Source organism: Harpia harpyja, chromosome 2, assembly GCF_026419915.1.
Source record: "Harpia harpyja isolate bHarHar1 chromosome 2, bHarHar1 primary haplotype, whole genome shotgun sequence".
NCBI lineage: Eukaryota > Metazoa > Chordata > Aves > Accipitriformes > Accipitridae > Harpia > Harpia harpyja.
The window spans coordinates 79,639,503-79,664,068 of NC_068941.1; the positions used below are offsets into that span (position 1 = coordinate 79,639,503).

The following is a 24,566-nucleotide window of genomic DNA, read 5'->3' on the forward strand; positions in this document are numbered from 1 at the left end:
CCCCAACCAGATGGACAGCAGTGAGAGGGTCTAAACATGTTAAATGTTGTCAGTGTAAAGGAGGGCTTGGCCAGAGGTGCATACACTGGAAAGAGTATCTGGTGTCAGCAAAGCTCCAAAGCAGCCCACCCAGGACTTCAAATCCAGTCACGGCAGGACACACATTCTCACAGCTGTCACTTGTGGTCACTAGAATCATGCATTCACAGTAAAAAGCACAGAGATGGCAAAAATTCATCTAAGACCTGTTCCTGGGCTTTCAACAGACCTGATCCATCTCTAGCAAATCTCCCAGCTATTGTAAATAAAACTGGTATAGCTAAATGCAGAATTAGGTGCACCTTCATGTCAAGTTAGGGTGGTCTTTGTTTCGTAGCAGGGCCCAGCTCCCACCACCCCTCACCCAACGTATATACTAAGCTTTCATATACTTTCCAGAGAGGAGAAAAAACAGACATGGAGAATAATTCTGCCCAAGGTCTAGACCATATATACAGTACAAGCTTGAACTGTTTGCATGACTTGATGCAAAGACAACGAGACGCCCTGTCACGCATGGAGCACAACAGTCTGCTGCTTTAGAGTGGATGCCGGCATTTAACCATCCCACAGTTACCACTCCTTCCCGGCAGAGACAGTGCCAGCTCATCTTCTGCTTGACCAAGGACACAACCGCAACCTCGGCCTGTTCCAGGAAATTCCCCTTCCTTTCTACAACCACACTGTGTATCAGAAGCACCAATCCAGCCAGCAGGTCTCCAGCACTGGCCCAAACTACATTTTCCAGACTCATACACTTCTGCCACCCTGTCGCTGCCCTTCTTCTGTCAGTACGATAGCTGGCAAAGGACAACTGTTGCTTTCCAGCTCTCTGCTGACACCTACCTACTTCTCCATCAAATTCCCAATATGAATTTTTCCTGTGCTTCTCAATCTGTGTCCAGTACTGCTGACCATTGATAGTAAAAGGACAAAGTGTTACAGCAGCCAAAGGCAGGCCACAGGGTACAGCTTCCAACTGTAGCAGAGATGTGGATGTGTGATGAATTGAGCAATTCATTACATAATAAAACTTCGGTATCCAAAGGCCAGATTCCTTTCCGAGCATGCAATCTGCTCTATTTTCTGTATATGAACTATCCATAAATTGGCAGCTCAGCCCACAGATGACTAAAATTTAACTTATACAATAGCAGATGCTATGGCTTTTTTTTTTTTTTAGGGATTTCACAACAGTATAATGTAATGTAGAGACAAATTACTGTCATGCTAAATCGGCTTTCTGATCCCACCCCCCCACTGTGCATTCCTCAAATAAGTTGACACTTATTATTTCGGTAAAACGGTGATGTTACATACGCCTCTGTGTACACAGTGGGATAATAAATTTGAATTATTTCTAGATGCTCTGATGCAGACAAATGTTTGAAAGCAAGTAGGTTTTAAAGTTAACTTTCACTCACCCTAAAGTTTTTACTAAAGTCAAAGTTTACTTGGCAGTTACACTTTCCTAAACCTGCACACTGTCTGCTAAAGCTGTTTATTGTGTGAGAATCCAGGACGTGAATTACATGTATTTTCCTGTCACTTACGTTCCAGCCTTTCAAAGAAAAGTCCTTAGGAGAGTCATTTTTAGTCTGTAACCAACCGGTCATCACTGTTCTAAGCCTCAGTGTGAGGCTACCCTGAAACCTGTTATCTTTAGAACAGACTAGACTAGACTATTTGAGTTGGAAGGGACCTACAATGATCATGTAGTCCAACTGCTTGACCACTTCAGGGCTGACCAAAAGTTAAAGCATGTTGTGAAGGGCATTGTCCAAATGCCTCTTAAACACTGACCGGCTCAGGGCATCGGCCACCTCTCCAGGAAGCCTGTTCCAGGGTTTGACCACCCTCTCGGTAAAGAAACGCTGCCTGATGTCCAGTCTCGACCTGCCCTCGTGCAGCTTTGAGCCATTCCCAGGCGTCCTGTCCCTGGATCCCAGGGAGAAGAGCTCAGCACCTCCCTCTCCACGTCCCCTCCTCAGGAAGCTGCAGAGAGCAAGGAGGTCGCCCCTCAGCCTCCTTTTCTGCAAACTAGACAAACTCGGTGTCCTCGGCCGCTCCTCACAGCACATTCCTTCCAGCCCTTTCACCAGCTTTGTTGCTCTTTTTGGGACGCATTCAAGGACCTTCGCATCCTTCTTAAATTGTGGAGCCCACAACAGCACGCGGTACTCGAGGTGAGGCCGCACCAACGCTGAATACAGCGGGACAATCGCCTCTTTTGAGCGGCTGGTTATATATACGGTGTTTGATGCACCCCAGGATGGGGTTTGCCCTCTCGGCTGCCGGGGCACGCTGCTGTCGGCCAGCACCCCCAGATCCCTTTCTGCAGGGCTGCTCTCCAGCCACTCCTCTCCCCATTTAGACTTGTGCCCCTCGGCGTTACTCCATCCTCGGTGCACAACCCAGCATTTCTGCTGGACTTGCTAAATTTCATCCCATTAATCATAGCCCAGTGCTCCAATCTAAGTAGATCCCTCTGCAAGGCCTCTTGTCCCTCAAGAGGGTCAACAGCACCTCCCAGTTTGGTGTTGTCGTGGTTTCAGCCCAGCCGGTAACAAAGGACCACGCAGCCGCTCGCTCACTCCTCCCGCCCCCCTCCGGTGGGATAGGGAGGAGACGGAGGAGAGAAAAGAAAAAAAAAACTGGAACCTCGAGGGTTGAGATAAGGGCAGTTTACTGGGACAACACAAAAAAAAAAAAGTTACAACAACAACAACGGTACTAATGAAAGAATATACAAAAAAAAAAGTGATGCACAGTGCAACTGCTCACCACCCAGAACCCGACGCTCCGCCACCGAAAATCAAGAGAGCCCTCCCCCCGGCCCGCTCCCCATTTATATACTGAGCATGGTGTCACATGGTATGGAATAGCTCCTTGGCTAGTTCAGGTCGGCTGCCCCGGCTATGCCCCCCCCCCACCTCCCAGGTTCCTGTAAAAAATTAACTCTATCCCAGCTGAACCCAGGACAGGTATCATCAGCAAACTTGCTAATGGTGCGTTCAACTCCTGCACCCAGATCGTTGATAAATACATTTACCGGAACCGGCCCTAGGATTGAGCCCTGAGGAACACCGCTGGTGACCGGTCACCAGCCAGATGTAGCCCCATTCACTACAACCCTCTGTGCTCTGCCCTTCAGCCAGTTCTTCACCCAGCGCACTATGAACCTGCTCATCCCACAGCTGGACAACTTGTCCAGAAGGACGCTGTGAGGGATGGTATCAAAAGCCTTACTAAAATCCAGGAAACTACATCCGCTGCCTTCCCTTCCCTTCATCCATGAGGCGGGTGACCTTATCATGGAAGAATATCAGATTGGTTAAATAGGACCTTCCCTTTGCGAACCCGTGTTGACTGTGCCTGATGACTGCATTGTTCTTTAAATGCCTTTCAATCCTACTCAGGTATCATCTTCTCCATAATTTTTCCAGGAACCGAGGTTAGACTAACAGGTCTGTAGTTCCCTGGGGCTTCCCTCATGCCCTTTTTGAGTTTGGAATAATAACACTGGCTAGCTTCCAGTCAGCGGGGACCTCCCCAGCCTCCCAAGACCTTTGGCAGATGATCGAGAGGGGTCCTGCCGTAACATCCGCTAGCTCCTTCAGTACTCTGGGATGAATCCCATCAGGCCCCGGGGACTCGTGAACATTCAGTTGATACACCTGGTAAAGGAAAGCATAAAACTGAACTCATCAGAACCCGTCCAAATTTTTTAAAAATGGCACTTTTCCTTAATTCCACTCACCTACACTGAAAAGACATGTTTGCAGAGCTACTCCTTAGGAATTTCCCTTTGATAACTTCTAATTCTTCCATCCCTACTCTGCTTTGTTTGTTCTTACTGCTGTATGATGTTAATTAACACTTCCTTTCAACCTAGATTGCAAAATAATGTTTGTATGACTGGCCAAATGAGAGCTGAGGATCTTGCCAGATAAAAGGTGACATAAAAATATAACAGCACTGTCATCTGAAAAAAATGCACAATTTTAACAGAAATGAGCGGCTAGTAACCCATAAAATTCTGTGTCTTCATCCTGTGGTCATTTTAGCAACAGCATGTGTGTTATCCCAGACAAACTAGAAAAGATACTTACCAAAGGGTGCATGTTTCAGCATCTCATAAAAAAATGTAATCACTCATAATTCAAAGTCGAGTATAGTTTTCCAAGCTACACTAATTAAAACTGTTTTGTTTACAGCAGAGAGGAAAATGAGAAATTTTTCCAAGCTATTTGCTAAAAACAACTCTTGGGGCAGATTTTCGCACACATTTAGATGCCTAAAGACACCTACTGGCATTTTCCACAATTAGGTGCCGGAGTGCTATTAAAACCCAGACAACTATTTGCATTGTTGGGCAGTTAAATGCCTCCAAACTCCAGCCATCCATACTGCAACACATGTTAACTTGGAGAAATTCCATCACCCAAATACTTGCATATAAAAATGTTCCATAACAGCTTATGAACAATGCCATAAAACCCACTGAAGTAGTAGTTACATTTGGCAGTATCCTACTGAGTAGGGCTACCAGAAAGAAAGAGGTACGTACGCAACACACCAATGGTTATGCCCAAACACTGCACTTGCTGACAGCGTGTTTTCTTATCACTGAGAGCCCTGCCCCCAAACTGGCACTTCTGCCATGTTGAAGTACTTCAAGAACATCTTACAGAAGTATCAGCCACATCACATTGTTTTGTTCTTCTGGTAAATGATTCCTCATACTCCTGGTAAGGGCAGGAGGAGACCTGACTCTGGTAGAATCCTATATTAAAAGCGAGCAAAGTCTTCGTTTTTACCAGCAGAAGTTACGAGTCACATTTATCTCTTTTGGTTTTTTTTTGTAAAGAGCTCTGAATCTGGAATCATCCTATAGCAATCACAAACTGTATTTTATATCACTTACGCACAAGTTTTATGCAGGGCGTCTGAATAAACCCCTAACTATTTGTACATTAACAGCAGTACTAGACTTAACTCATGGAAGCTACATGGTGAGCACAAGCCTGCTCATAGGATTATGGTTTGACTTCCATTTTCCCCAGTTCACTACTGGAGGTTGAAGGCACGTTATTTTATTTATTTAGGAAAAAGTTTTTCATTTCTGTGAGCTCCTGTTGTTCAAATGAGAAAACTTTAGTTTCTTCAACAGAAATGTCAAGCCTATAACTTGACAGGAAGGCTTGCAAGGTACTACAAAAACAACAACCAACCAGTTTTTACCAGATGCAACAGTAAGGTTTGGCCTCCTACTTCACCATCCTAAACATAATTTAGTGCATGGGAATATAAAGAGAATTTAAAAAATAAGCTAAAGTCATCTGTTCTCTCTGTCTTATTCAAGTGAAGTAAAAAAAGAGAAACAGAAGCCTAAAAAGTAAAATATTTCATTTGTGGAAAGCCTTATAGGATAATTATGTTGACATTAACAAAGGCTTAAGTACAAATTTATATCCAGCCATCTAGCTAATCCTAGCTGAAGTTACTATGACATACGCAAATACGTGTGCACAGAGAACCATGTGCATGCATGGATTCACAGCCCTGTTCAACGTGAAAAACATATTTTTAAAATTGTGACTTCTCCTGTAAGGTCAGCAGCAATATGATGACCTTTACTATTGTGTCAAATCTTTACCCGTGCTGCAAGTCCAGGATTCAACACAAGCAATTTTGAGCAACATACCAAAAGGCAACCTTTGTAGAGAACCTGGGTGATATATTTTCCTGGTAAATATATTTTTACAGTAGAAATATGGCAGCTTCATTATATAACATGATGGAAAACACTGCCTTTCACTGCATCAGGCAAGCTACGCTCACTTTAAATACTAAATAGAAATAGACACATAGCAAGAGATTTAACCCTGCAAGTCCTCCAGTAGAGGATCCTTAATTGAATAGCCATTCAGTTAGATAAACCTGGTCCCAAGGAGCTCTAAGTCCAGGCCATTCCAGTTGTACTGAATATGTGTTTACAAAGCAGATCACCACTGCCATTTGTCAAATAAGAAAAATCTTTTAAACTGGGAATCTCATAAGAAATATTTCCTTTCCCTTCAGAAGTATGCTAGGCTGGTAAACAGAAAAGTACATCTTAGCACAGGACAGGTGACAATGGCAATTGTCAACTCTCAAACACATTTTGATTTATTTGAGAGACTTCTGATATTCTACGTTACTATTAAGGCTACATTCAAACAAATTTATAGGTTAAATTCTGCCTCAAAAAACACCCACCTCTCATTCTATGTCACTCAGTGAAACCCTCATTGGCACAAAACTTCCACTCACCAATATAAATTATAATGCGTATCTGAAAAACAAAATTGGGCTGTGATATTGTATCTTAAGAGGACACAATCAAAAAATCATAATACCCAAGATATCACTCTGGATAACTTCTGGAAGCCAAAGCTGATATGTTATCTCAGGCAAAAATTTTGTTTTCTTCATAAGTACATTGCCTTGTTAGTGTAGTGTCACTGCCATAACATTTTATTTAAATAACATTTTGTATCAGGACAAATACATAGAACACAAGAATTACGTAGACAATGCAACACAAGAAACTAAGTCAAGTTTTGAATCATACAATCTCACTGTACAAAAGCAAGATGTCACAGACTTTTGGATAAACCTATATTACAACATAACATCCTGTTGTGCCTCAATTCTGTAGCATCTCTGAAGACATCATCCTCTTACACAGAACCGGTTTTATGCTATTTAGGGACAGCAGAGAATTAGTCAGTGGAAGTTTTAGATTCAAAACTAAAATTTTAGATTAGTGGGTGATGTGCTTTTGACGCTGGTTTACATTAGGGGCAGTTTTGGAGATACAAATAAAGGACTCCATTTTCAAAAGTGAATGTTTCTTTTGAGTACCTTGATTTTAAGATATTCTGTATGAGAAACCTGAGACCTGATTTTCTAAGCAATACATACGTTCAACTCCAGCAAAATTGCTAAGAATTACAGGTACTCAGCAACTATGAAATCAAAGCCTATGGTTTGACACAAGGTTTTTAAGAACAGAAGCACTCAAAATGTCCCTTCACATTACTTTGGTTTATAGACATAATTAAACTAAATAATTTGTTTGTGTGTGCTCTTGTCTGTATGCATACACATACGCATCCCTGACACTGCAGCTTTTAAAATCTGAGCAACTTTAGCCAAAGCTGCAGAACTCTTGGTGAGGTATAAAACTGAACTACCCATAGGTAAAGTTAAACATGTCCATAAATAAGCATATAAAGTGAACAAAACTGTGCCTGCAAAAAATCAGGCACTGAATTTTCTTGCTTTTGTAAGAGTCCATTAATATATTAATAGAGGTTTTACATATTTTATACACTCAGATATATACATATATTTTATCAGTAATGTGTGCTTACACACATACATATGCACACATGCAAACATATGTGTACACTTACCACTCACACACTCACATTCCCTTATCTGCACACATTCAAGTTCTTTATTTTTAAAGAAAATGCCACCATTTAATAAACACTGGAATTTATTCCAGGTTTTCCAGGATTTTAGAATTATAGAAAAAGGTTACTTACATCTGTCATTGCATATGAAAAAAATCTGAACTTTACAACTAAATTAAAATAAAAAGAAAGACCACACACACCCCTCATGCTACCAGCTTTCCAATTCGGAATCAAGACATTGGAATGAATCTGGTATAAATGCAATAAGCAATGGCAGCATTTTGTATGAGTATTTTTTACAATAAATGTGAATCTTTTGGAAGATAATTTAGTACCAATTTATGGTGAGCAAAAAGTTCTTTCCTAGACAGGTCACTGTTGAGCCCCTTTCTTCTTCTGCTCTAGCTCCTGCAAGCGTTCCTCCCGGCACTGAGCATGCTGCGTTCCCACTTTGTGGGCTGTCTCGGTGGCTGCAATGTCAATCTGTGCATATCGGGATGATCCACTACCTGAAATACCAAATGAAATCCTGTAAAAGACAACACCCCTCATATATTCCTGGGTAAAACTGACCCAGGGTTAAGCTATTGAGACACTTCCACAGAGTTCCTGGATGATCTTGGTCTGGTCTTAAAGCAAGCTCTATAAAGGGAGTAAGATGATAACCACAGCTAAAAAAAAAAAACTCAAAAGCTTTGTTATCTACATATTTTAGCTACCTGGTTTTCTTCAAATAAGCAAATGAACCACTTGTATTTCTGCGCCAGGTTTGAATCTCCACCCCTACTCCTCCCAATAGAAGAAAAAATTGAACTCAGTTCTCCCACTTCTGTGAGGCCTCATGAGCAGGCTACTAGTCAGTAAATGAACAACATCTGGTATTTGAAAATAAAACACCTTTGGTAGGGCAGTTGGCAGGGATTCTTCTTTCTCTGGATTAGGCACTCTGTGAATGTTTACCAGATCCACCACCCTCTGCCTCAGAGAGAATGACAATTTAGTCCAATAATTGGCAATAAGGGAGATAAAAGCTGCTCAGTCTGTTCAGGAGTAAAATAGTTCTGTATAGGTGCAGACATACAACTCCAGAGGCTGGGAAAACTTTAGTATGAAAAAATAAAATATTTATGGTCATTAAAGGCACCTTCAATGTTATACAAGTTGAGCTTGGGAGGGTAGCTGACATTTAGGAAAGTTTATGTCAATTTCTGGAATTCGGCTCTTCATTCTTAATGCCTTGGTTCACTGTCTTTAAAATTAAGATAACACATCGGTTTTCCATCTCAGTAGGATGTTGTACAGAGAACTACATTAAAGTCTGGGAGAAGCTTTGAATTACTTAACTAGAGCCATATAAACATCCACAAAAAACCAATGGGGAAAGTGCTAGCATTTCAAAGTTAATAAAATAGCTGAAATTAAAAGTATAAAAATTAAAATCTCAATAGTTGAAAACTATATATGGAAAACCCATCAATACCAAAGTGAGCCAGATCCTGATTAGGGGCTTTCTGTAAGGAGGAATGCATCTCTAAATGACAATACATGGTAGCTATATTTCATATTTATGTGCTAATTGTCCAAGTTAAGCATTAGAAGTAAAATACCCAGACTCAGACAAAAGAATTAAAAAAAAAAAATTTTTTTTAAAAATCAAATACTTGGGCTGACTTTCTCTCTGTAGCACTTCGACACATCCTCATGGGCAGCAGACAGAAGAACACTATGTTCTATTCTTAAGCATTTACTGCATGGCTCCAAAGTCAGTATCTTCAGGAGCAAGCCCTGTACACCTACACCCACAGCCCTGTTTCTGAAGCCAAGCAAGAAAAATTAAGTAAGTGTAGTCCTAATATGTGCAATGAAAATCTTGAGAACACGAAGCAAATTACTGTCTGTCAAACTCCACAGACACAAAAATGTTCACTTTAGAAGGAGTGCATATACAAAGCACCTGTCAGAAGGATGCAACATCTTATAGAACCTCATTACTTCAAAATCTTTTCCAAAAGAGTTGGCAATTACAAGAACTGCCTCACAAACATATCAAGGTTCAACACCTCTGTTAGCAAAAGCCTCTGGGTAGATGAGAAATTAAGATTCTATATGCACCACACATTCTGCATTACTGCATCCTTTGCTGTTTAAATAGTATTGTAGACTTCCTTACCTCTTATGCTCGTGCTATGTTCTTGAAGTTCCAATTCCATGTAATGAAGCTGTTTTTTGGAAGTAGGGCTGACAGGAATATTAACATAGGTGGCTGTCTCACTGTGGGGTCGATCTGATGCAGAGACATCAGCTGAATAACCTACTGCTCCTTCTAAAATAAGTAACATTTTATTATAGACAGTTTGCAATGACCAATGACCCATTTAATAAAAACGTACTGTTCCATCAAATGTTCTGAAAGCAAACATCCAGCAGCAACAACTCAGCTTGCCAAACAGTACATTCCTCAGTCGTAGATGAGACATGAGAAGACTAAGGTTTCTGCAGAAAAGATCCTCAGAGGCTGATCAAGTCAGGATCTATGCAGAAGACCACAGACCACAGTCAGTGATCTCACTATGTTGTGACAGAAAGCAAACACTATGCAGAAATTTTCAAACAGAAGAAATGTATGCAACACTACCTCACAAGGCTTTCAGCTCTAACTCAGGTTAGTAAAGCCTTATATGAAGCAATCTGTTCTAGGAAGATGGGAACTATTATATCATCTGCAAGAGAGCAACCAAAATCACTAGAAGTTCAGAAAGTATGTCCAGAAAATAGGGAGTGAAGAACTGTTTCAAGCAAGCTTGAGGAGACAACGTCGACAGCTTCCCTGTACTGAGTTGAAAAAGATAGGAACGATACTAAGTGGGGACAGACCAAGTAATAAAAGACTTTAATTGCAGGAAAAAAGTAGAAGATTAGACAGTGGGAAAACCTTTCTAATAGTAAATATCACAAGAACACTAGAGGAAATCCCACAGAGGCTGAAGAATTTCTGCATCTAGAAATTTCTAAAAAAGAGATAGACTAACACCTACCAGGAAACAACTCTCTGTGAAGCGATTCTGACTTAAAGACAACTTTTTTTGTCTACTGGATGAATTCTCAAGACCTCTTCTAGTCCTACTTTCAATTATTCTAATCTTGTCAGAAGTTAAACTAAGAGAGAAGGTAGAAGGTTAATGTTCCATTCACCGGCCAACCAGGCATTCCAGCTTTCAATCCCTTCCTGATATCAGGCACCTACATCTAGTTTTTCAATCCATGAACACCAAGGGACTTCCCAGAATTACCTGGGCTACAGGAGACCCAAATACAAATCTGTATTCCCTCTGTGCTTGGGCAAAGCTTTGAGTCACATTCTCATTACTATCCTATGCAGCAGGATAGTAATCACCTGCCTGTCCAGTCCAGTTGAAGTTCTTACCCTTAAACACCTTCTGCTGTTAAGTCAATCTGGGACAGAGGAGTGCAGAGGAAAAATGGTATCACTTTCAGGTTTTCCCTTTCCCTGAAGTTCTCCCATTAAGCCCTTCCTTGTCCCCACATAAAACTGGTATCAAAACTTTATTTGTCCAAATCACTGCTTTTCTTTTCTGCCCATTCAGACACTGTTGAGATGTGAATGGAGAGGCTGTAGGTGATCAAGGCTCTTTAGAGCACAGGAAAGAACAACTTCTTATATCCAACCAACAGCGGCTGTGAATAACCTAACCATTAAGGGGAACTTTTTCTTCTTCTTGGAGTGTATTATGAATAGCAGAGAGAGCTCATACAAAGTTGGGCAACAGTAAGAATTGTCAGAGGCTACAGCAGCTTCCAGGATAATGGAATGTCTCCAGGCTTAAGCTATTTAAATCAAAGGAGTCTACCATGCAGTCCAAAATTTTAAAAGCCTGGAAAGTTGGCCAATTTTCTGACAGATTTTCATAAAGAAAACATAGGAACATCCGCAGAATAACCAAACATTTTTCTGACAGACAGACTTCAAGTTGTTGTCCCAAAGCCAGTTGTTAGGAACAAATGAAAAGGAAAAAAAAAAAGAAATCAAAGAAGTTCCTGTATCTTCATCAAACATCATTCTCAGAAATTATTCTCAATTATTCTGTCTAAAGTATTTCAAAGGAACTTGGCCTGACTGTGACAAAAGGGATTCAGCAGAACCATAGCACTGAAAACCTGCATCCCAAATAGTTAAAGTTGTAAGGAAATGCCAATATTAAGGACTGATACAGTCATGAACAGCCATGAAGGAAACGATAATTTTTGAAGTCTTTCTGTATGCTGTTAAAGTGACATAGCAGGAGTTTAAGTGAAGTGTCCTCAAAGCTGGCTAGCATGAAAACCAGCAAACTTCTCTATAGAGCTAAATAGTTGAAAGGTTTCAGGAAGCTGAATGTCATACCTGATGCAGACAAGCCAAGTAATTTTCCTGAGAACTAAAAAAACACACATGGAAAATAATATATTAATTGGTAGGGCTTTGTGCAAGAAAAACAAAAGAAACACACAGAACAATGAAACCCCTGGCAACAGTCAAATATTCTTTTCAAAGGAAAAAAACAAACCAAGAACAAAGTGGGCAAACTGGAATGGAAGGAAAGGAAAAGTCTTCTGTTGTTTAGTCAGTGCTGTCTTAATAGAAACTGTGCTTTTCTTTGTAAACATAGAAATACTTGGCTTTTCATTTTTCCTTCAAATAAAAAACCAGCAAAACACCTCATTAGACACTACAAACTGACTTATATATGTTTGAAGAGAAGGGTTTATTTGAAAAGCACAAGACAGCCAAAAGCTCCTACTAAGAAAACAAGGCACACACAGAGAGCTGTGGACAAAGACAGTGGTTTCAGCAGTCCGTTCTGGGTGGACAAAGGTAGAAGATGATTACAAGAGGGGTCAGAGGACGAGTATTTGAGATCATTATGGAAGGAGAATTCGAGAGAAAAACAGACCAAAATGTTTGGTTACAACATTCTAAAAGAATTGGTAGAATATCATGATTGCTTGAAGAGAAAGGAGGAAAATGTAGGAAGAAAAAAAGATAGGTAAGCAAGTAATGGGAGAAGAGTAAAAGAGAAAATGCAATGGCACTGAAATGATGGGGAAAAGACAGAAAAAGATAGTATAAATGTGGAGGGAAGAAGAAAATTATATTTGAAAATGCTGGTTTAGCCTTTCTTTCAGCAAGTGTTAGTTATTCATATTTTCTACCCTATGTAGGCACCATTCTCAGAAATATGTGATAAATAACGCAGAAAGAAAACCAACACCATAAACACAGCCCTGAGATAAGTGTGTGCATGCACACATGTGTGAGCATACATGTAAAGCTGACATGTTCAAAGCACAACATCTCAAAAATAAACATTTAGAAGCCATCACAACAAAAAATGAAAAGGAAAAAGAAACAGGAGATCTTAGTGTCCTCTGATGCAACTGGCTGCAAAGACCTGTACTCACCAGGTTCCTCAGGGCTAGTAGGAGTTCCAGGTTCTGCAGGAAGTGTCAGCATCTCATAACCACCTTTAGGACCTAGGATACAGTAACACCATCAACAGCTTTGGATTTAGAAACTTGCACAATGAAAACAAAGCATAGGATTTTCTGATTTTTACTTGTAACCTTCTAATCTGAATAATCATACTGAAAAAATCTCAGAAAGTGTAAAGAGTGGCTAGTGTTGACTTTCCTGTGGTGGTGATGCCAGCATTTTCTAATGAGTGCAACAGCAAGGAAATAAACATTAGACATTTTTACAGGTATTCACACTGAAGGCCACTGAAGTCAACAGCGTGTTTTGCTATACATCGATGAGGGAGCAAAGCTGTCTTGAAAACATGAATCAGGGAGAAGTGCGTGGGTGGTCTTGGGAGCATCTGGAAGACTCTTGTTAAAATTCCACCTCCAGCATGATGGATAACTTCTTGATTTCTGACAAAGCTCTGTAAAAATGCTTAAACTAGCCCTTCCAAATATAACTTTGCTTTCCAAGTGCAAATCATCATCTTTGCAAGAAGCCAGGTTGCACAACATCACCAGTGCTTCCAGACCACTAAGCTGAAAAAAGATGCAGGGGTTGCCCTGTGATCTCAGACTCCACCCCAGTTCAAACAAGGCAAGCTAAAAAGCTATGCCCATAGAATGAACATATTGGGATTAATTTTGAATGACAAACACTCATAATTTTATCTGCTGGTGTTGTTTCTTTCTCCATTATCATGAAGAAGTATCTTTAAATGTGGTGGAGTTTTTTCCCCACTATGTCATTACTAAGGTGCAGGATTTCTCATGGCCCGAGGTGTTTTTTTTTTGATGGGTGCCCTTTGTTAAAGTGCTGGCAGCATTTTACTGCTGTGAATAAGATTGCTGCCTATGCTCTGACACTTATCTCATCTGTCACTGCCTCTTCTAAACTTATCCCATCTGTCAATGCCTTTCTAACAAAAATCCTGCAAAGCAAAAAAAAACCCAAAGAAATACGTAAGTCTTACAATAGGGTATCGAGTCATATATTACCTTTAACTTTTTCTGAAGTTTCAAATAATTTGTTTAAATTAATTTAAATTTACATGCATACACATACCTCATAACCACTTACACTTACCAGCTTGGAGGCTGTGCCCTCTATGTACTTTCAAAGACCCAGAAGCTGCCATGACAGAAGCACCACCTGTTTTCAAAGAGAGATATTCACATTAAATCTAAATACCTGTTGCTATTATTAGATATCTGCTGTGCATCAGCATTTTTAGTAGATGATTCTGAAACATCAAGAAAAATCTCAGTAAGAATTACAAGTCATTGTTTTTCATTTAAGCAACATTCCTTTTTGTTTCGGTAAATTCTTTAACCTGAGATTGTGGCACTATAATCTAATTTTATTGTTTTCTTTCTTTAGAAAGAAAGGATGCCTTCTATAAAACTTCAGGATACTGGCCTCCCTGGTTGTGGTGAGTACTACCTCACAGAGACAGTCTTGAACTAAGAAGTAAAATGGCAATGAAAACTGAGTGGGGAGTTGCCTTTGCAATCCATAATGTAGCTTTGGCAACCACAAAGTTTAAAGTGTTCATTAAAATCTCATCCAACTGGATCCAAAACCTATTGAAGTCAATGGGAAGAACTGTATCACTGTCATGGTTTAACCCCAGCCAGCAACTAAGCACCACGCAGCCGCTCACTCACTGCCCCCCCCCCAGTGGGATGGGGGAGAAAATCGGGAAAAGAAGTAAAACTCGTGGGTTGAGATAAGAACAGTTTAATAGAACAGAAAAGAAGAAACTAATAATGATAATGATAACACTAATAAAATGACAAAAGTAATAATGAAAGGATTGGAATGTACAAATGATGCGCAGTGCAATTGCTCACCACCCGCCGACTGACAGCCAGCCAGTTCCCAAGTGGCGATTTCCCCGCCCCCCACTTCCCAGTTCCTATACTGGATGGGATGTCCCATGCTATGGAATACCCCCTTGGCCAGTTTGGGTCAGCTGCCCTGGCTGTGTCCTGTGCCGACTTCTTGTGCCCCTCCAGCTTTCTCGCTGGCTGGGCATGAGAAGCTGAAAACTCTTTGACTTTAGACTAAACACTACTGAGCAACAACTGAAAACATCAGCATTATCAACATTCTTCGCATACTGAACTCAAAACCGTACCAGCTAATAGGAAGACAGTTAACTCTATCCCAGCTGAAACCAGGACAATCACGCACTTCAGTAGTCCACCATCCAGTTTTAGACATGCATAAACGGGCAGCGTGAAGGGTAGGCGAAGGATCTAGCTTCCATGGGGTTTGAATCCAGGTCATAGCCAGTTCTTGTGAAATACCATTCCAAGTGTTACAGCCCGGAAAGCTTTACCGAGGGCATGTCAGATGGCACAGTCAGTCTCCTTTCCCCAGCCCAATTCAGATCAGCAGGAAGCTGTCCCAGGTACAGTATTAGATACGGAAGTTTGAGGAAACAAGAGCTAGCAACTCGGAAACCTACAGAGTGGTACACATGTAGTGTGGTTCGTCTACATACACACATCCCTTCTTTATTTAACCAGCAAACTAATCAGCATTATACCCACTTGTTCAGTTAGCGTTATTCCTATCCAGCTGTGAATGCCTTGTCTCTACTGTTGTCACTGTGGGCATCTTAATCAAGATGAGTGGCATTTACTTCCTCACATGAATAATTTTGAGGGAACTTTGTGCAAGTAAATGGTATTTAACAGAAATAAGGTAGGAGGCTGTGCTTATGAGTAACCCTGTCACTGGTGACAGGGCAGCTGTGCTATGTGCTGCTGTGTGTTGGGGATCAGGTATAAAATTAACACTCTTCTAAGATGATGAATAGTCTCTGAGCAGGTGAGACACTTCTCTGCAAATTGTTTTTAAAATAGCGTCCAAAAATTACCGTAATTTTTATGCAACATAAAGAAATTCTATAAGAAAAATAGCAGTCTCAAACACCAAAGAAAACTGCATGACCTAGGAACCTAAAGAAAATGGCAATTTCTTCATTTTTTCCCCTGCATAAAGTATACACTCATACAATTTTTTTTCTAAATCTAATAATTTCCAAGCTTATAAAATTATTGCTACACTTTTATAAAATAAATCTAAATAAAAACCACAGATTATGTCATTTAATGAGGACAATGGATTAAAAATATAATAAACACCTATTTCAGAAGTGCACAACTGAACTAAAACCTTTAGTTTTGTAGGTTTTGTGTACACAAAAGCATGTATAGGGTAATCCAAGGCTACAAAAACAACTTTCAAGCATACCATACTGAGAAACTGATTTTGTATTTTAACAAATGAGATCAGATTTTAGAACCTTAATATACTCTGGTGAGGACTTAACCACTAAAAACTTTATTTGAAATATTGTTTTTTACAAGACTGCTGATAAAAATAAATGCAAAAATAGGACAGCCCTGGCCTAGCTGATTTACTTATATTTTCACTGTAACTGATTTTCATGTTTCTCACCTCAGAGCATCCGGTCTCTGCATTATTAAGAATATCAGAACATGCTTTATGCAGCTGAAAGCCTTACCTTACTTTGAAGAAAGACTACAGCTTCATGCTAATTGCAGCTTCACCACAAACTAGTGTGGGTTTGTTTTTTTTTCCTCTCCCTCAAAAACTTAATGTAATTCAGCAGAAATCATTCCAGAGGAAACATGGATTTTTAAGCAACACTTAGGATTTGTGAAAAGCAGACAGGACAGGAAAGGAGATTTAAAACAATAAAATATTCCAATCCATTTATGGTCAAGTTGAAGTTTTCCCATTTGGAGCTCGTTTAAAAGAACGCTGTTAATGCTTCAGAATTTGACCTGTTGCATTTTCCTCATTTTCAAATCTGGCAACTAACAAATATTTACATAGTCAAATCTCTCATGGAATTTTTTTGGAGCTTTGAACTGTGTTGTATAAACACATGTCAAGAGAGACTGACCTAGATATTTTCTTCCTTCTTCTTTACAGCTACCATATAAACTGGTTTGTTTCTCATTTATGAATCCTAGGATAACACTTGCAGGAATGGAAAAAGCAAGTTAGCAAGATGAATTTCTGAACATATAAAGCATCCAGCAGGAGACAGACACTCCTTTCCATCATTCTTTTCAACTTACAAATCCAAGTTAAGAATAATTTTTTCAGTTTCCCCTGCCATCCAGTTCTGTGTGGCTGACTCGCTCAAGTCTTTGTTAAAACTGAGTAGCTCAAGAGACTTATTTCTGTTCTACTTTCCTCAGTGTGTAAGAGGAAGAAGATATTCAAAATGTGATAAAATGAAAATAAGCTGCAGAATATTTTGCATTCCTACATATGATTAGACTCAAACGTGTGTTGTAGCTCAATGAAGACAACTATTTGAAACATTTTTTCTAAATTTATAGTCATTTTTTTATGCCCACTCTTCAAAAATAAGCACAGTTTACAGCACATGTGCTACTAGAAAGAGCCATGAAAAAAATTAACAAACAAGAGGGAAGCTGGAATACATGCTATAAACTGAGCCCAGACAGTTTACATTTTCAAATCCTGTCACCTATCATTACATGGCCAGTGATAGACACATGCAACACTACACTGGCTTTACCAAGTGATCACTTCTTACTGACTGGCCTCTACTTTGCCTTCACGGAGCAGGTCACAAATTCCACAGGTCTGGGCTATTAAATTTGCTGACAAGGAGTCAGGACAGAAGAAAACACTATGCTCTATGATAAATTCTTGCTTCTTGTTGAATTAAAACTACCTTTATTATGAAGTACTTTGATCCACTCAGCCAAGCAACATTTCCATCTCCTCCTTTGAAAACAGATACCTTGCTTAAAAGAGCATCCAAAGGCTAAAGGTACTGATTGACAGGAGAAATACTGCAAGTACACCAGGAGGTTTTTTCATGTAAATGTAATAAAAGAGTTCCTGGTGCTGTATAATTGCCCTGTAAAACTTCCCTCGGTTTGTTAACTCTTCAATTTTCAAAGTGATTTCATACATTTTCTGCTATACAAATGGCACTATCTGCAATACATAAAAGCTGAAGGGGATGCTTAAAAATGCTTACTTGCTCTACAGATTTCACTATATTCAGAAATGCCTCCTGTCTCTCTAACAGTCAACTTCAGAAGTAGTAGAATCACTCAAAATTAAAAATGCATTCAAGCACACTGACTGTTCAAATATTGCTGCCCAAAGATGTCTGTTTAGTGTGTCCAAAAGAATCACAGAGGATCTAACTACCTCTAGCTATTTTTCATCTTCCTGTGCTGTATGGCCACTCCAGCCCAGCCTCCCATCCTTAAAAACGCAGCAGTGTTAAGCTAGAATCATTACCATTTTCCTGTACCAGGAAACCCAGTGTCTGTTTTTTGATGCTTTACATACATTTACTCCAAAAAATCTTGATGAATCTGAAGTTCAGGATCTATATTGGTCAAGAATGACGGTCACATAACGTGTTTCCTTAATAGAAAAATTTTAAAAAGCTGAAATAATCACTATGTTTGCAAATAAGGTTCTTCACCTTTGTGTTCTAGAAGGCTGGAATATGTAATTCCCCAGATTTCAGTGTTAGAGAAGGCATGGGGAAGCAAATCAGGAATACAGAAAAGGCAGGACTAGAGGGTCACTGCGGCATGGTCTTACCACCTTCTGTCATCCCCAAGACAAGGAATAGGAACCTGCTGGATCTACTTAGCCCACAGGATGAAGCAGCAGCATTTGGATCATTCACTAGCATATGGTTTCACCACAGTGACTTTTTTTTTTTCCACCTCCTGTCAGGCCTCTAGTAGTTCAGATAGTTGCTAAAGCCAAGGTTTAGCTTGTAAACGTAATATGTATTTCAATCAGCTTACTTTTTCTTAGCTCCTGTTTTTCTTCCCCTACAGAATTATTTTGAGTGCCCTTATAAAATAAAGCACAATCAAGAAAGAGCATGCCATATTATGGCAGGGGTTTATTAATCAATTTCCCATTATAATAATGCTCTTCTATTACAGTGTTTAGCCCTATGAGTTATGACATATTTATGGTGGACACTGTTCAGCACACAGTCCTTTACTGGCTCAACAAAAGTATCATAGCGTACTTTGTCTTCCTACATCTGAAGAGCTGACAACATATTTCTTGAAAAATTCTTGTGAATTATAAATTATTTTCAACCTAAGCAACAACAACCAACACAGTATGGCCCAGACTCTTCTTTCTCACTACTCTCAATTAATTCCTTGAAAGCTTACTCCTAAGCTTGGAATAGAAGTATCAGGCTGCATAGGTTCGCAATAAAAATTTTAAAAATGTATGAAAGAAAGCCTATTATTCCATCATAAAAGCTAAGCTGTCAGACAGCTGAGTTCATTTTCAGCACCCATCACCTGTTATATACTCTAATTTTATTTTTTCTTTTTATCTCCCTACCTTGACTCCCTATCTACCTAAGAACAATTTAATAAATATACAATGTCCATAATCAGCATTCAGCTGACATTTCAGCTGAATTCCAATCCACAGCACTGTTTTATGTTTATTCCTTAATTCATCACCTCAGAACATTTCTCACCAAGCATTGTATAGGTTTGGTATTACAAGCAAAGAGGCTGTCAGATAGCAAGAGTGTCTGTTGCAATGCTGATGAATTTGCTTCTGTGGAAAATGGGAAATATGGAACTGTACAGACAAGAAAAATAACAGAGAATTTAAGAGTCACAAAACTTAATGATATTAAAGTACACTGCTTCCACGGGAGGATATTTGTTAACTTATTTTCCCATTCAGCTATTGATTTTTGTAATGCCAGAGCATGCGACACAGAAGTACAGAGAGATCAGACCTCCCACTATAGAAGTTTAATTTGAGTGTTGAAATGCCCAAGGCTGGGTCTGGCTGCTGGGAACATCTGTGCAATCAGTTTCCCTGCAGCTAATGAAAAGGGACAAAAGTTTCTGAAATAAGGTGCATAGACCCTGCATGAAAAGCCTTCTCCAGGGATTGCAGAGGGTCCCTAAGCACTTCTGCAAAGCCATTCCAGCTCTCAACTTAGCTTCTCTAAATAGGAGTCTTGGGATTCAGACTGCTCAGTTCACTTGGAAGGGTTGGCAACTAAGGACAGAAATAGTGGCATTTTTTCCCCCCACAAAACAACCTCATGGTTTAAACATCATAAAACAGGAGAACTGTGTCGGAGTTCTACTCAACCGAGAAGATCCAAATATTTTGAAGGAGAGCATGAAGACATTATAAGTAAGAGCTTGAGGTTCCTACCTAAGCTGCTGCAATGAACTAGAAAGAAGCACAAGGTTTAAATAACAGGCCTAGATAACAGCAAGTTAGAATAGCAAAGGACTTCAGATGATTTAAGGTGGATTAAGGATTCTCATTGCAGAACATGCTAAACAAACACTTGTCAGACATACACAGAGAAGTACATCCTATCCTCAGGGCAGAGGCTTGAGCTAGACAACCCTTTCAGCCCTGTTTTTCCTACAGTACTTTGATTTATAGTACCAGAAGGATAATCAAGATAATGACGAGCTCTTCAGCTCACCATTCTGTGAAGGAAAGTGCCGTCTTTTGGTTCCACCTCTCAACACTAAATGTGCATCTCATTCATGACCCCTTAATTCAAAACACATAAGCAGCTCCTGAGAAAAAGATCTACATACATATCTCTGAAATTGCATCCACTAGATCATGCTGCAGAATTTCATAAGCATTGATGAGAAACTCTGTATAGGTCCCATGAGAACTTCTTAGACCAAACGTACTAAACCCAGGTGCCTCCAGAATCCAGCAGTCTCAGAAATCAGGAAATCTGAATCACATTTTTGAACCTCTATCCTGTCACGGTATTTTAAGGTCCATAATAACCAGTAATGCAATCTATTATACTTAAGAGCAGGCATTCCCACATCACAGAACTCCAGAGAATCCCTTACCTTGATCTGTAGTACAAAGCTATGATAACAATGGGAACACTTTCCTCCTACAAATGCAAGCAATCTAATTCAGTCTCCTTCTAATCAATCTTTACAAAGTTATTTATAACAAAGGCAACCAAATCATTTAAACCAGAATTAAATGATTCACCCCAACTTGGTTTTTTCCATCTAGTAATACAATTCAGAATTGTTGCCGCATTTATGAACTTACCATTAGAATTAGGCACATTTCTCTGAAGTTGCTGAGTCTGTTGCTCAGCATATGTAACTAACAGTAGAAAGAGAATATCTTCACCCACATTCACTACCAATAAACTGAAAAATATTTAAACAATTGATCCGGACTCTAACTCCATTTCTTGCTACAGAACTGAGACATTCAAGAGCAAAAATATTGTACAGAACATGTGGGCACCTGTAGCGCTGGAAGAAGTGGATTTGCATTTGTACGGTGTATTTGAATGAAAATACAATACAGTTCTTTCTGTGATAAAAAAGAAATGTGTTTATGACTAGGTAGACTGCTACACTAGCAAACATTATAACTGTGTATTGGCTCATTGTACAATCATTCTTGCTAGTAGAGGTATCTTGCCATGTACATGCGCAAGACAGGTTTTGAAAGTAGTTACCTCAAATTAGTGTGCCCTTATGTTATCCTCAACAATGAATTAAAAGATCGTAATAGAGAACACAGAAAAGTTCTCATGGTGTTCCTTTAGTTCAACAGAACTGTTTGAATGACTGGTCAGCACCCAGGGACCTTCAGTTAATGGCTTGGATTAAAGATGGTGGAAACAAAACATTCAAAGGCTACAGTGTTATTTTCAAAGCTTTGAAATGCCAAGTTCAATTATACTTGAAATGTTCACATATATAAAAACAATACTTTAAAATGAAATATCTGAGGACAATAAAAATGTGACGAGACAGAGACAACATGGGTTTCTTTTGTATTCTGAAAAGTATTGAAGAATAAAGTTCTATATGTATATAACGAGATCATTTGAGAGATGAAACCCCACAAAGACAGCTAAAAACTTCAGTCACTGTCTTTAGATGCTGCATTTGCCTAAAGCATTTATACTTATTCCAGGAAGTATTCGATTCTTTTGTTAAACAATATTTTCCCAGTGTACCAGACATGAAAACCCACCCAGTCAAATTTCTTCAGTCTTGTATCTTCCCTTTCTGTTGATCTAAAAATCTGTCCTGTGTTTCTACATTTCCAATTTGCTTAATGATAGGTGTTATCAAAACAGCTAACTCCTTCATCTGCATGAATAGTCGGAGATTAAGTTTTTGTCAGATATTGTTTGCATCCACAATGAATTTGCCACTGAAATTAATGCAGAAATAATATTGTGCCCACCACATGCAGCTATAGTCCCAAGTTCCCCTGTATTTACACACACTTTAATCATAAGCGCTCTGGTTTCCTTGGGTTGATTAGAGGACTAGAAACCTGAGTACCAGAAGGAAAGATAAAATTAATGATCCAATTTGTGTTTCTACTTACACCTCTATAAATCAAGAGTAATTCCACTGACTCGAGTGGAATAACTAGGAACAAGATCTGCTAAATGCTTCTGGATTGTCTCCTGCTAAGACAGACAAAGGAATAGAGTTACTTATAACCTTCTCCAGAGACACCTCCTGATCCTAGGTATCTTACTGGATTTGTTCACACAAGTATCAATCAGCTATACTTCTTTATGTATTTGCCAAGGTTTTTAAAAGTAATAAAGAAAACCAAGCACAAAGAGCTGTTCTGTGTCTATTGGAAGCGGGCAACCTGAGAAATTTAATGGATCTACTGAATTATCAGGTAAAGAATTTAAGGAATATGAAGATGTTTAAGATACTAAACAAATTCTTTGCACAGATCTTTCCAAGGACTAAGATGGAAACAGTACACAAAACCAAGTGCTTATGAAATGTTATCTTTGAAATAAAATGATGGTAGAAAAGGTGCCAGATCAGTTTGGCTACATTAGAGAACTCCAGATAACTAACACATTCTACTGATAGGTGGATTTACAATGCAAAGATGGTCAGTGTGTTACCTTTGCCTAAATAATCTTTCCAGGCCAGATACTCAGCTTCCTCCCTTTACTCATTTTGTTGGTCGATCAGTAGTTCCACTGACATGACATAAGCATCTCCAGGTTGTCTCTGATAAGGATCCATTCCTGTGGTTTTGTGTTATTTAGAAAACTGGGTATACACACTGAACATATAAATTAAGTTTCCCCTTGGTGTTAATATATCCTAAAAAGAACACTTTCTTGACGTTCTTCGACTACGTAAGTAGAAAAAGCACTAAACAACTTCATATGGAAACTGACTTTAAACATCTTTAGATTACAAAAGGAAGGGAAAACCAAACATATTAATCTTTGCAAACAAAGATACTACAGATTACAATGTATTTCATAATTGTCAGTCATGAATTGCAGCAGCAAAACCAACCACGAACAGGATACCTCTTAATATAGTTTTTAGTTCTGCTTCCATAAATCACAATTTGAGACTTAAACATTGTTCTTTAACAAAAGAAATAACTAAATGGCTCCTACCTGGTATAGCTGGTAAGACTCCAGACTGTAATATTGCTGTTCCCTAAAGAAAACAGAAAATTTTAGAATAAAAAAATCTTTACAAGAAACAGAAACTTCACAAAATATAGGAAGAATGGCAGAGAAATCACTTCACCATCACAAAAGTTTAACAAGTGGGTTTAAAATCCAGAACAGACACAAAGGTGCCCAGATCTGAAGGCGTTCAAAACATGTAAGTTGCAAAACCTTCATGTACCTTAGTGAAGGCTAGCTAACTAACTTGGCTTTGGATGCTTTGCAACAACTGTAGCAGGCACAGTGAAGCTTAGCACTATTGAATCAGTCCTGAATTAAACAGCAAAAAGCAAGAAAATTTTATAGTCAGAGGAAGGTGATATCAAGTTGGAGTAACAGGCTTAACAGCCGTAAATTAAGGCCATGCCTATATTCGCTTAAAATGGTAGGTGCTGCAAGCAGACTGAAGCCTGGTGTGCTTCTGACTCAGCTCCATAAAACCAACCCAGAGCTTAAACTGACTTCAAACTGCCTACAAATCCCACCTGTGACATCAGGGTCTTTCTAGAAAAGCTTTTGGCCATCTCAGATGTTTCACATTGTTTGTACCGTGGTGGTACAATGGCAGCTGGGGCACATCAAAGCAGTCAGGCAAAGAGTAGCAGTGCCCATTCACACTTAAGAGTAAGCATGTTCCAAAACATGCTTGCAGGCCAGGTTTCTCCCCAGCTATACTATCTCTGTCATTCAAAGCTGATCTGGAGGATGCTCTGGCACTTCCATCTCCAGATGGCACCAAGGCTGCTCCTGCACAACATCATCAAGGTAGGCTGTGAAGTCAGTCCAGTCTGTGCTACTGACCACCACTCTGTCAAAGAGATCTTTTATTTCTGTCATCTTGGCAAGAAGAAGAATTCATCATCATGATCCATTTTTGATAAATCAACGTGTCTTCTGGACTTCGAAGTGGAAAAACGTTATATACCTATTGGAGCTGGGCAATAACACTGCTCAATTCCAAAGCAGT

The 24,566-nt window shown here is 39.4% G+C and overlaps 1 protein-coding gene across 2 annotated transcripts in view; it reads right to left on the minus strand.

Annotated features, from left to right (window-relative positions):
• Positions 1–6,856: 6,856 nt before the first annotated feature.
• The window catches only part of DOK7 (docking protein 7), a 69,173-nt gene continuing 51,463 nt past the window's right edge, over positions 6,857–24,566 (minus strand). For both annotated transcript variants that reach the window (XM_052780593.1, XM_052780592.1), the window contains exons 8-12: positions 23,543–23,585; positions 14,113–14,178; positions 12,969–13,040; positions 9,679–9,831; positions 6,857–8,017 (exon numbers count right to left, since the gene is read on the minus strand). In XM_052780593.1, the coding sequence (XP_052636553.1) occupies positions 7,881–8,017; positions 9,679–9,831; positions 12,969–13,040; positions 14,113–14,178; positions 23,543–23,585 (471 nt within the window). In that variant the 3' untranslated portion in view covers positions 6,857–7,880. The remainder of the gene's footprint in view (positions 8,018–9,678; positions 9,832–12,968; positions 13,041–14,112; positions 14,179–23,542; positions 23,586–24,566) is intronic.